We start from the raw sequence: 13,603 nt of genomic DNA on the forward strand, positions 1-13,603 counted from the left end.
ATCAAGGTTTCTACCTTTTGTCATGATTAGTAGTAATGAAAATTCACTGCCTATCACACATGGTAGACTGTATCTGTTCAGACACAGATAACTATAGCAGCATTTAGGGTTTGATTAAAAAAAATTGACATACATGTGTCTAGCTGCATTGCTTGCAAGAAAATCCCATACATGAGTGAAGTAAAATAAATTTACATATATATTTTTAGGTTAAGCCTAAGGGCAGATTTCAGTATTTAAAATCTCAAACCTCTACGTTTACTTTAAAAGTGCACCAATTTTCCCTTTTATTCCTTGTATCCATATTTTTATGTCAATATATCATAATGACAAATTTGCATGACCTAAACCTGTGTTAACACCACTGCTCTGCCAGTTTTAATAAAAGGTCCTAACTTGTTTATTGCAATTTGTTACCCTCACATTGTTTTACATGGCTGATGGCATTCATATAAACACTTTGATTCTGTCTGGCTGTTCAATGGCCATTTGACATTTGACTCTTACTGCAAAAACTGTTGTTGTGACACTTCCTTGTGCTAACACGTTTACTAATGGCCTTTGGCAGAAATACCAGAATACTGAAGTCACTTTACTAGATCACAGTACAGAGATATTCAAAACACTCCACTACCTTAGCAATTTACTGCACAGCATCAAGAACCCTCTTGGCACACGGGATAACCCAGCACGCATCTGCAGGGATTTGCTTAATTGTGAACGAAAAGTGTCAGATGGTAAGTGCCCACTTTCACACAAGTACCTTCAAAAAGTGTTGCTACCAAATGTTGTTTTCCACATTAAAATTCTGATTGGATAGATTTAATGTTCTCATTCTTTTTTTATTGTATTCTCTTGCAATGTGCCTGTCACAAATATATTTAGTTGATATTTAAGATAAAATGTCTGAGTTTTATAGGTGGAAGTATGTGGATATCTAATAAATAATAATTATATACATATAAAAATAGATAAATATTAGACAGATTATATCTATCGGTAAACAGATGTATCCAGAAAATTTGAAACTGAATGGAATTTTGTGATTTGAAATTTTCTAAGTATTTATAGCTAATCTTGCAATGAATTTTGTGTGGATCAGATTCTAGATTCCTAATGAGAAAATTGTATACCATACATTACCACTGTCAAGAAACAGACAGTAACTGTATCTCAGAATTTCGTGAATCAGTATTTCAATTTAAAAAACCCTCCTATTTAAAGCTGTAATGTCAGAGTAATTGTAATCAGAAGTGCTTTATTATGGCAATTTTTCTCAATATCGGTTATTAGCATAATTTTAGTAGTGAAAACATTTTCACATTCCTTTTACTTCATTTCCTTGTAAAGGTATGGTGATAATACATGTAATGTTTGCCAAGAAGTATTAATATTTTAGCAAATAGCTTAGTAGTAATTATATTTTGGTTTTATTCTCTGTCTGGAATTATATAATAATAGGAAAATACTGGATTGACCCAAATATTGGATGTCCGTCTGATGCCATTGAAGTTTTCTGCAACTTCACTGCCGGTGGTCAGACATGTTTAACCCCACTGTCCGTGACAAAGGTATGCATTGGCTCTAGAGGCACCGGGTCTGGGCTTGAACTCTAAACAAATGCATGCTTATTCACTTAACTCATTAAAAAGTGTTCGTTTTCAGGGGGGCATTAGTATGCATCTTTGTGGAAGGACATGTTATACATTCTGGTACAGAAGTTACAGATTTTCTGGAGACTATATATGTTAGTAATTCTCACTGTGTTCATTTACTCACCTATGCTGATAGAATTATTTTGTTTTGCTTTATACTTTCTCATACAAGGCATGAAAATAAGTCTGAAGTACTTCTAAGCTACATTAGTATCTCATCACTCAGTGCACCTAAGTGTAGAGATCCTGAAGTTGTTACAATAGAAAGGATGAAAATTATTACTGCTTTCCAACACTTAAGCATTTTTAAATGCCATTAGGGAGGGACTAGCTTTCTGTACATCATTAGTTCATGTGCCTCTTTATATGTAGTTCTTGGACTCTTGGGAATAGAAATTTTATGTTTGTGAAGTTCTGTATATACACTGTAGTTACTGAAGAGCTTCAGAAATGCTGTGACGTTCACATATGAATTCCTACATTTGGAAGATCCCTGAATATGAAATAGTCTTGGAGAAAATCCTTTTGAATAATGAGTTATTATGTCTTCTGTCTAAAATCAAAACATACCTATGAATTTTTGCATTTGTAATGGACTGTCAGTATTGCCAGAACCTGTGGTCTAAGAAGACTAAACAGCAGAATGATGTGGCTTCAGTTAAAACACTTCTGCTGATTATATCTTTGTGTGAAACACAAAAGTATTTGTTTCAGTTTCCTTATTTAAAAATACTGTTTTCTGACCAGCTGTGCTTCAACAATGTTGTAAGCATCAGCAAATGTTTATATTTAAGCTTTGAAAATGTCCTATGAAAGCTTCTGTTTATAGTAATGACTGTAATAGAACCTAACATCCCTGCTGAGGAATGTAAATCATGCCCTTTGGCATTGACCCCAATGTATATAAAATGTATACATGCTCCTGTGCCTGAACACCACACTTCTGTGTCCATGGCACTTCGTGTTGCTGTGGCCATTCAGTACAGTCCAGCTGTAAGTCTAACAACGCTCTTCTCTTGGAATTTAGCTGGAGTTCGGTGTTGGAAAAGTGCAGATGAACTTCCTTCATTTACTGAGCTCAGAAGCAACCCACAGCATCACAGTCCATTGTCTAAACACCCCGATGTGGGGATTAAGTAAAGCAGGTGACCAGAAGACATCAGTTACCTTCAAAGGATGGAATGGTCAAATATTTAAAGCAAATACACTACTTGAACCTAAAGTGCTTCTGGATGAATGCATGGTAAATACCTTTTAGCTCCACATTATTAAAGCAATGACAGAGGTACTGTTTAGATATTACTAACCTTCTGCAAATAAATAACAATCATTTAGATTCACATCCCTTAAAGCTTGCTTCTTTGCATAGCTCTGCATATGTCAGCTTTTAGATACTGAATTCACCATCTCTTCAAGGGTAGAAGTGATTGCAGTGATACAGGGTATCTGTACTTGCTGTTTGCATTGTGTCTCATGTCTTTTGACTGTGTACAAAGACACTGCAGAAATAGGGAAGTTTAGAAAATTTAGAAACAATTACCCTCAAAATCAAAATTCAGGCTTCAGAAATGGCATTTGTTAAATTACACAGTTTCCTTAGGAGCTGCTGAGAGAAGAAATGTTTCTGTGCACTACTTCTCTTTCACTCTGTAAGCACAATTTTCATTTGTGTTTTGAACCTCATCTTTTATATGACTCTAATATGCCCCTCCTGTGTTTTTCAGATTGAAGATGGCAGCTGGCATAAGACACAGTTCTTTTTTCACACTCAGGACACAAATCAGCTTCCAGTTGTTCAAGTTCATGCACTTCCTCACCTCAAACCAGGACAGCAGCACTTCATAGAAAGTGGCTCCGTATGCTTCCTTTAAGACTTCTGTCCTAGATTTCTTGTTGCATCAACATGGAGTTGCTGCATAGATTGAATACAAAAGTAATGATCCATGGCAGGCAAAATTACTAGGAAACTGAAGAATATTTTCAAGTGTTGTTGGTTAAAGAACCTCAGGAAGAAAAAGACTTCCTCCTAAGGAGACATGGCATTGAAAGAAAATACTAAAGCAATTTTCATAAAGTATTTAAAAATAAATTTCTTGGTGCTTTCTTGCATAATTTTCTGGAATGGAGTATCTGAACATGGAGTTTTTCAGGACGTCAAGTGTCCTTAGCAATCTCTTTAGCAGCACTGCACAAAAACCATCCTAAGGAAAGCTGGAGACGTATGATACTAAGGAGCAATACCTGCTAATGCTCCTAAATGTGCAATAGCTTTTGTATGAAAAGTGAATCATGTCACAGTACAGTACAAAAAGTCTTCTTTCCTTAAACATTGTTTTATTCCAGTCCTTCGTGGACACACACATCTGAACAGATGGCACACTACCTCTTTTGTGTTTCCTGTCCGTGTTGCCTTGGTGCTCTTCATAACACAGGGTGCTCGTGGCCTTAGCAGAGATTGAGTCCCTTTTTATCTTTCAGACTGTATGTGCTGGTTACATCAGGATATGTTTCTGTTGTAAAGGTACTTATTTTAGACCACTGGTCACATACTTCACATAATGAAAACATTATTTATGTGGATTTCTTGTTTAAAATATTTTTGTGTACTATTTTGGAAATGATGTATAAGACAGCATATTGTATATGATGCATATAGTCAGAACAGTTTGCATTGCAGTCATGGTAAAAATCATTGTAAGAAGAGCTACCTAAAGTAGTTTTGACTTTTAAATTCTGTATTTCAATTAACATTGCTAATGCCAAAGCCATCTTAATATGATATATTCTGTATATATTTTGTAACTTCTGAAAAAAATCTACTACAGTGTGTCTTCTGAATGGCTACTGTTAAATTATAATCAGCATTTCATTGTCTTAGAAATTCTTTTTTTTTTTTTCAAAATTTATTAGATTATTTTGGGTTTTTAAAATTAAGCCTAAAATGTTCATTGAAGTTTGGGGTTTTTTAGTAAAAAAACACAGTTTACCATTAGGAAAAACACTCTTTATATTGGTATGCCTCTATCTATTATCAGTTCAAAGTGTGCTCAGGAGTACACGGCAAGGTGATACTGGACTGTACTTGGGGAAGCCTGGGAGTATTCAAACAACATGTCTGTCTTCATCTGCAGGAAAACACACCACCAAAGTATAATAAAATAAGCTTCCAAGCTATTTCTTTGTCTTTTAATATTCTGTTTCATATTGTATAGGTCATTCTTAGAAATTATGAAAATCCTCTAGAAGGGCACTTTTCTTAGGTGGCAGTGCTTCTCTTCCCAAGGGGAAATGCATATGCTCTGTGGCATGGAATACTGCCAGAGGGACAGTGTTTGCTTTTACAAAGTAATGTACCTGCACATCTCATCTTACATTTTGTATGAAAGCATAATTTTTGACCACTTTGAGAAAAAACTGATAAAATGAAAAACAAAGTAAGATTACAGAAGGATGAGAAAATATCTCACTTTTTGTAGTTTCAAGATCAATACACTGTTATTGTGAATTGACATTTGATCTTAGTTTGGCTTTGGAGGTGATGTTTTGGTGAATGCTTGGGGGTATCTTGTAAGATTATAATTTTTTACAAAATGTATATTTTTATTCATCTCACTGCCCTATTTTTGGGAGTTCTTAATCTCAGAAATTACCTATTTTGAAAGCAAGGAGTTTATAAAGCTGCTTGGATGTATGTGCATTTCCGTAGTTGGAACATCCCACGCAGACAGCGGGGACGACGGCCTGGGGCAGCGGGACACGGACAGGTAAGAGGTGTCCGGTGTCACCTGGCTGGGGAGTGGGGCGGAAGGGTCCGATTGGCAGCGGTTTGGGGGACACATCCTCTGTTCTCGAGAAAGCCTTCCTGGCTGGGACATCGGCCCCGGATCCCCGCTGTTCCCGGATCCCCGCTGTTCCCGGATCCCCGCTGTTCCCGGATCCCCGCTGTTCCCGGATCCCCGCTGCTCCCGGATCCCCGCAGGTTCCGGATCCCCGCTGTTCCCGGATCCCCGCTGTTCCCGGATCCCCGCTGTTCCCGGATCCCCGCAGGTTCCGGATCCCCGCAGGTTCCGGATCCCCGCAGGTTCCGGATCCCCGCTGCTCCCGGATCCCCGCAGGTTCCGGATCCCCGCTGCTCCCGGATCCCCGCAGGTTCCGGATCCCCGCTGCTCCCGGATCCCGTGCGGCTGCGCGGGGGCTCGCGGCCGGCAGGCGGCGCTGCAGCGCAGCAGAGGCCGCGCGTGCCCCGTGAGGCCCCGCGGCGCGGCCATGGCGGAGCGGGACGGGCCCGGCGGTGCCGAGCGGGCGGCGGACGGCGGGAAGATGTCCCTGCACAGGTACGGCACGGCACGACACGGCGGGCAGCGGCCGCACGGGATGCGGGAGCGCCTTCCCCGGGGCTCGGCGGGTGGCCCTGTACCCTGCAGGGCCTGCTCCCGCGCGGGTGAGGCCCGACCGAGCGGGGGACGCCGGGCAGAGCCTCGCTGGAGCGGTGATGGGCAGCGGGCACTGCGGAGATCCTGCAGAGCAGGGAGCGGGAATCCCTGTTCAGAACAACTCTCCGCTCCTGCTTTGCAGTGTTTGAAACTCTTTATTCCGCTGTTAGGATGGCTTTGTGCTGCTACTTCACAGAGCTCGTCGGGCAGTGGTAGTGCCGGGCTTGTCCTTCAGGCCCTCGCTACCAGCAGGCAGCGAGCACGTGGTGGGGAGAGGAGGAGAAACGAGTTAGGGCTGACATTTATCCCCTCGTAGTTGAAAATGGTGCGTTTGCAGTATTCTCGCAAACTACTGATGTGAGGGAAATGTTATTTCTCTTCTCTTGTCAGGTTTAAAAGAAGAGTGATGATTATTTCAGTTGACTTTTTTTCTTTCCCTAAGAATGGGAGAAACAGCTGCTTTAATAGCCTAGGTAAAATCATATGGTCATATTTGTGGAGGAATTTAATTTTTCATTGTTTTTTTATTAAGTTATATTGATAAGCCTTACACATTGTGCCTGAAAGGTTCCCTGATTTTGGAATTTGCACTGCTGACAGCCAGAAGTTGTTTGGCTGATCATGTCATGCTCTTTTTGTTCCAGTGAAAAAAAAAAGGATGCATTCTTCAGGGTTTAGTGTGAATCCTTGAAATTTATTTTATGTCTGCCTAAAACTGGGAGTATTATAAGCCAACATGGTATAGTGCACATTGCAGGTGATGCAGAAGGAGAAAAGCACGGATACAAGCAGGCCACAAAGCATAAACTGATTATGGCTAGCTATGTTTCCAGCTCTGCAGTTAGCACATGGTCTTTTTTATTCCAGGCATTTACAGTGTTTTAATGTGTGTGTTTGAAGATACTCCCCATAGCTTGTGTTGTTTTGCCTGCCACGTTTCCTAATCCAGGGTGTTTGTGTTTTCTCTTTCTTCTTTCAAGGTGCACTTAGAATAGCTTTTCCTGAAAATGCTGGTGGATGGCCTAGTGTCTGGTTTTTGAGCAGGCACTTTCATAGGCCAGTCAGGTGCAGAAATGCTGCCTTACTGAGAAGTGTTTTTTACTTCTTTCAGGTGTGAAACCTGTAGCAAGGAAGCAGCTAAGTACAGATGTCCACGATGCATGAAATATTCGTGCAGGTATCTATTATCTGAATTAAATAATTTTGATTATTTTCTACATTCATGTGCTGAATGTGTTTTTCTTTGTTTTTTTGTTTGTTTGTTTGTTTTTGTTGTTTCAGCCTGTTGTGTGTAAAGAAACATAAGCTTGCGTTGAGCTGTAACGGAGTCAGGGATAAAACAGCTTTTGTCTCCGTAAATGAATTTACTGACTTGAACCTTCTGAGTGGTAAGAACACTGTGTGTTTTAAAATTCCCTGGTTTTCCTAGGCTGGCTGTAACATTTTTCTTTGTTCTATTTAACCTTCAGATTATCGTTTCCTGGAAGATGTAGGAAGGACAGCTGATGCTGCTGCTCGACATTGTATTGTGCATAGTCCAGCAATGAAAAGACTGGTAAGTTTTTTATTCTCCTTTTGCTCTGTTGGAATTAGTGTTGGCTACCTTTGAATTCCCCCTGAGGCAGTCCCAATCCAGATTCTAGAGCTGGTACCTCTCTTTATGAAGGTATGAATGACCCTGAATTTTAGAGCCAGAAATGAAGTCTCTAGGTTTATGCAGCAGTAATATTGATGGCTACATCCAGTTGCTTGGAAGAAAAGATCACTAACAATTCCTAAAATTTATGCATAACCACTGTTGCTGTTGGATGATAGTTGTGTGTTAAGATCTGAATGTTTCCTTACAGCTCCACAACTTTAAAATTTTGAAGTACACACTTCCCAGGTAAACAGTGTATTTATTAATCACCTAAAAATTGTTATATAGTTCCCTATATACCAAATGAAGATAGCTAGAGCTCTTCAAAGACTGATTCTAAGCAAGAGTGACATAAAAGCCAGCCTCCTAAGGGAGAAGGAGTTTTTACTGAAGCTCTTTCAGCAACCAAACACTCCCCAGACTAAAAACAATGAACAAACAAACAAAACCCAAAGAAGCCCACCCAACTCTACTCCAAAATATTTCGACTCACTGATAAATTACAAGAAGGCATCAGGGCCATTTTGTTTTCCAGTCTTGTGAAGATATCTTGAAATATAGCCGTAAACTCAGGATTTATATTGATGACAGAATAAATTCAGAAGACTCTTGCTTCCTTTCTGGCTGGAGTCATGTATTGTGTGTGTGTGTATTTAGCACCATGATGTCCTGAAATGTGTGCTGAAGAGGGCGAGATGCTGCATGGGTGGCAGTTTTCGCAGTGTGGTACTGGGCATGTTAATGGGATGATGCCCTAAGTGCTACCTTCAAATCAGAATTTGGCAGTGGCTGGGATTGTGCTGGAATGGATAGTTTCCATTCTGACAGCAGGGCTGTAACCCAAAAAGCAACCTCGGGGTGGTATTACAGCCACAATGGCCACACTGTGACTTTCATGGTATGTTAAAGAACTTTTACTGTGAGGAGGACACTGGCATAATCTTTTTAAATAGTAAAAGTCTTACAAAAATATTTCAGAGAGTTTCTAGGCTTACTTAATTTTCTTCATTCAGGATGGTTTTTTAAAAATTCAGAGTATTTCATTAGATACGGCCTTTTCTACAGTAGTTTCATAATTCCTGTCAGTTTTTTATTGTTCAGTTTTCAGGGGGTTTATATATTCACATTTTTTTAAAAACGTTTTTATTTTTTGCTAGTTATACTGCTTGAGGAACAAAGCTCGAGGGTGTAATATTGAGCTAAAAACACTGCCTGTTGGATTTACAAAAAGAAGAGAAAATTCTACCACCTTCAATTCCGTGTGAGTCTTCAGTTGGTTACAGTTAGCAACATTTTATTTTCACTGAACATATAATGATGAGAATTTGAGTTCATACCAATATGCTTACTTTAAAATTTGTTAGATGAACTTTTTTTTTTTTTTTTGCAAAAGCTGTTTAATATGTCATGATTGACGTTTTCATTTTCTTTAGGTTCTTTGCACTTGGTTTAACAGCTTACATAATCCACGCTTTATTTGGAAAAATGCTAACACTGAGTAATGGTAGGAAGAATCAGTGCTGTTGTGGTTTATTAATTAACACTTAGGTTTTTTGCTGGAAAAAGAAAATGCTTCTATGGAGGTTTTATGATAGAGGATTGATGTAGAGAGCTTGCACAAATCCCTGCCTCTGAAAAGGCTGACTTCAAATCTGAAGTGGTGTTTCAGTACCTGAGTTGCATTCTGTGATGGGAATTGCTGTGCTGGAAAATTGGAATGTTTGATACAGCACAGCTTAGAGAGACGAATGCAGACAGATGCAAATTCAGGGAGAAGGCTAAGGAAAATGTAAATATTTCTTCCTTTATCCACTCTGTGGTTTTCCTCTGGTATCCAGAGATTGTATTTTAAAGTATTTTCACAGTGAAAATGAAACAAATTGCGAAGTATTTCATTGTGACAGGAATCAGGTCTACAGGTCAGCTCAGTGATATACTGGGGTCAAATATAAATGCCTTCTGAGCTTCTCACAGCAATGACATCCCTCTGGCATCACATCCCCCTGATGGTTCCTTTCCTATTTTTGCTCATGGTCTCAGTTTTGGTGGCAGTTTGTGTTTTCAGAATGTGTTTGCCCTCTGCTCTGGGAGCTGTGCACTCCACGGTGTCAGTCTCTGGCTGGCCACCAGAGGTCTGTCTCTGACAAGAGTAATAACCCACCTGGAAACTGCTCAATACACCTACCTGGATCACTTAGGCTGCTCTAGGGAAAAACATAAGGGGGTTTGGTTTTGCACATAGAGTAGATTTTAGCAGAATGTTAGGCATCAAATAGGTGTAGAAGTGTAACCTTTTAAAGTTACATAATTTATCAGTTCTGTTAGAGAAAACCCAAACTGAACCAATGGAAAGAAAGGAAATCTGAGATATTTTCTCCTCTCTCTGCCCCCAGTTTTATAGGACTCCTGTCAGACCAGACCAGGTCTGTTCCAGACCTTGCCGAGGTTGTCTCCCTCTGCATAGGCTTCCCTGTCTTTGGCTGCATGCTCTACCTTACACAGATCCCTTTTACTAGTCTCATGCTGCAAAAAGTATCTCAGGCTTAGAGCTGAGTTTCACTTGAATGGGGATTTTCCTCAGTGTTACAGATAAAACTGCATAAACACACTCAGCAAGTATAGGGTAAGGAGCAGCCCTCAAGAGTAAGTGCAGGAAGCCCAGGAATGCTGGGGTCCGTAGCTAAGAGGACAGAAGGGGCACAGACACAGGGAGGTTTGACACCTTTGGGAAGATCTTGGGCATGGTACAATGCTATAGTGACAAGACATTTGCCTTCAAGAACCGTTTTCTTTTTCCCCTAGAAAGCCTTTTTGGATACACCCTGAAGTGTATCTTTGATTGGGGACAAATTAAACTTTAAGCAGATTATGCTTTCATGTGTTTTGTGTACGTTTTGTTGTTTTAACAGAAACAGATTTAAAAACTTGGAGAATGGGGCAAGGAGGTGACTTCTTGGCAAGTAGGCATGGAAATATTTCGCAGGCTTTCTGGTAGAATGCCTTACTAGTTGGTCATTCATAAAGTCCTGGGGAACTTCTGTGGTTGCTCTGAAATAGTAGCTTCTTTGGGACTTCTACATCCCACCAGAAAGGACTCGATAATATTCTCTGTCCTAAAGGGCGTAGGAAATCACTGTCCTTCTCTTGCCAATGCTGTCCAAGAGTATGGAATATGCTCAGTGATTATTGCACAAAGGATATCTTTCCTCTCTATTGCTGCTACTGTTATTCACACAGCAATGGGCTGTTTGAATTCAGTAATGCAGATTAAAAATTAACTGGTTTTTCGGTTGGGTTTTTGTGGTTGTTGTTGTTTTCTGATTGTTTGGTTTGTTTTTTTTAATTGGCATGTTCTGCCTGCTCTCTTTAAATGGGTTCTAAGGAATCAAGTTTGGTCAAGCCAGTGATTATCAGGCATTTAGCACCTGTGTCATGGGACTTCAGGACACCCATAACATTTTGTTGGATATCACATTGAAATGAGGTAAAGCTGTGTGAATAGTCATATGTCCATTATATGAGCTTAGCACCTGGCAGTGCTCTGGGTCTGGTGTGCCCCTCTCCCGTAGATGCGAGCTCCTTCTCACGTTGTTTGTAAGTCCAGATTTGTAGACAGATTGCTCCAAAGGGTGGAGGCTGGAAGCTGCTCAACATCTGTGCGTGGAAAACTGAGAACAGGCTTCTCCCATGTCCTCTTGACACTCTGCCTTGTGAGCCAAGCTGTTGGGCAGTACAAGGCAGGAATGAGAATAGTCCAAAACTAGGAAGTACAAGATGTATTCTTGTGTCATCCCCTGCCCGTGCCAGTGCTGGAGGACAGATCAGTGTTGTTTCAATGTGTTAACCAGACTCCTGGATTCCATGAGTTTGTTTGCTAAATCCAATGTTGTGAAAGTGTATGTGCCAGTGCTGGACAACGCAGGGATTAGACTAATGTGTAATATTGAATATCTAGGTTATGGAGGGTCGTTAGAAAGTAGTGTCTGAGTCCAGAGCATGAACTCATGGTGCATCTGACTTCTTATTCATAAATTATTTTTATAAAGTGGTGCTTCACCCTACATTTCCTGTGGTGCCCTTATTTTCAGTGCAGCAAGAGTTTCCCACTGGATACCTTCTGCCATGGAGTTGATGGGGTGAATTGGTGGGATAGGAGGCCTCTGGGAAAGAGGTGAAGGATGAGACCAGGCTGAAACCAAGGGCAGGAGCACCAGCTGGAAAGCTCCAGGCAGCAGGTCAAATGGGAAGAGGAGAATGAGCTTGCAAGTCCATGGTTCCTTTTCCCTGGCAGGAGATGCTTTAGTGAGACACTGTAAAGGGGCAGTGCAGTTCCCTGAGCTCTGCAGATTGTGCTGCCCTACTCCAGCCCTCCCTGCTGCTTGCACTGTCATAGACATCTCTAGCCAGCTTCCTCCATGCTCCATTCACAGCATATCTCCCAGGCAAAATCCTTTTTACCTCTCCTCCCCATCAAGAGGGGCCAGAGGACTGCAAACCACCCTTGTAGCAGGTATGCTTGCTCTGGGAGCATTTGGTCAGAGGGATATACATGGGAGAAGGAGGAAGTTTTTACATTACCTCTCCTCTTTGATGTAATTATGAGAAAAAAATACAGTGCGGAGATTTGGGATTAGCATAATTAAGGAGATCATTAGTGTTACACTTTGAGGTACACCTAGAAGTTCTAAAATGTCAGCTCTAATCCTCAGCTAGGTAGAGATAATTAATATTATTGTTTGAAATGTTTATTTTGAGAATATAACAAGGAGTTTTCTGATCTGGGTTTTGACTACATATTACATTGCTGGAGCTCTTAAACTTGAATTAGTTTTTACTCAGTACCTAAGCTTGCTTGCTTTCTTGAAGAAGAAAGTTAAGTTGCTCAAGGAGGTTGAGGAAGGCAATATTGTCCAAAACTATACAAGCTGAATGCCCAATACTTCAATTAAACTTCAGTTCATTCTGAGAGAGTACTGGGTATTGTCAGATGAAAGGATAACTGGTTTGTCATTAAACTTCATGTCCTTTAAATGACTTTTATGAATTCAAAATGAAAGAGACAGGAAACTAAAGTATTTGCACTTTGATATAAGGTATCCTGTATACTAATATTTTTAAGAATACTAGTTGCTAAATTGAAACAAAATCATCAGTGAATCACTGTCTTTATCTTTTTTACAGGCTGGCAGTAAAATACTTTTGTAGAGCCAGAACTGCAGTTGATGTCTCTGAGATGTGATGAACTTGGAATTTTCGTCAATAAATATTTTATTTTGCATACCTATATACACACACATTTAGAAACACCTTCTAAACATGTTTAAAATGGTTCTATTGCATTCTAGACAAAACTGAGAGGAAATGCTTGGAGGAAGCCTGGGTAAGAAAGTTAAGCTTTTTGAGATATTTCCTGTATTTTTTAACAAAAGTATAAGCATTAGACACTTCTAGAAATCTGCCAAGGCACTTAACAGGTACTTCCAAGTCCAGAGTCCTTTGTAGGTCAGTCCTTTAATTCCCAGCAGCTGTACTGTCTACAATCACAATTTTTTGAGCATCTTCTTAGGTACTGCTGTAACTGTAAAGGTAGTGAAAATTTTTGCAGTTGTTCTGAGAGCCAGCTGGAGGAGACAGCCACTTCATATATACTGCTGTTATCTTTTTAACATCAGAAGTAAAAATGTTTCCATTGTTGCTGTGAAAAAAAATTAAATCATCTACAATGTAGTTCTGGGAGAACTACTGTTGATGTTAAAATAAGTTTTTGGAAGTTTTAGGAGAAATAAATGTTACATAGTTACTTTTTGTAGGACTGTAGTTCTGAAACAGCCTTTGCAGTTCTGAATGTATTTTGCATCTACATCTCATGCAGGGAG

The 13,603-nt window shown here is 40.1% G+C and overlaps 2 protein-coding genes across 2 annotated transcripts in view; both read left to right on the forward strand.

Moving 5' to 3' along the window:
• Positions 1 to 3,526, forward strand: part of COL24A1 (collagen type XXIV alpha 1 chain) — a 123,520-nt gene extending 119,994 nt beyond the window's left edge. The window contains exons 57-60 of the mRNA XM_062497419.1: positions 569 to 737; positions 1,462 to 1,571; positions 2,683 to 2,898; positions 3,380 to 3,526. Of these exons, the coding sequence (XP_062353403.1) occupies positions 569 to 737; positions 1,462 to 1,571; positions 2,683 to 2,898; positions 3,380 to 3,526 (642 nt within the window). The remainder of the gene's footprint in view (positions 1 to 568; positions 738 to 1,461; positions 1,572 to 2,682; positions 2,899 to 3,379) is intronic.
• A 2,395-nt stretch (positions 3,527 to 5,921) lies between these two features.
• Positions 5,922 to 13,603, forward strand: part of ZNHIT6 (zinc finger HIT-type containing 6) — a 31,456-nt gene continuing 23,774 nt past the window's right edge. The window contains exons 1-5 of the mRNA XM_062497931.1: positions 5,922 to 6,376; positions 7,200 to 7,265; positions 7,370 to 7,476; positions 7,558 to 7,643; positions 8,885 to 8,988. Coding sequence (XP_062353915.1) covers positions 5,922 to 6,376; positions 7,200 to 7,265; positions 7,370 to 7,476; positions 7,558 to 7,643; positions 8,885 to 8,988 — 818 coding nt within the window. The remainder of the gene's footprint in view (positions 6,377 to 7,199; positions 7,266 to 7,369; positions 7,477 to 7,557; positions 7,644 to 8,884; positions 8,989 to 13,603) is intronic.

The sequence above is a fragment of the Cinclus cinclus genome, chromosome 8, assembly GCF_963662255.1.
Source record: "Cinclus cinclus chromosome 8, bCinCin1.1, whole genome shotgun sequence".
Lineage (NCBI taxonomy): Eukaryota > Metazoa > Chordata > Aves > Passeriformes > Cinclidae > Cinclus > Cinclus cinclus.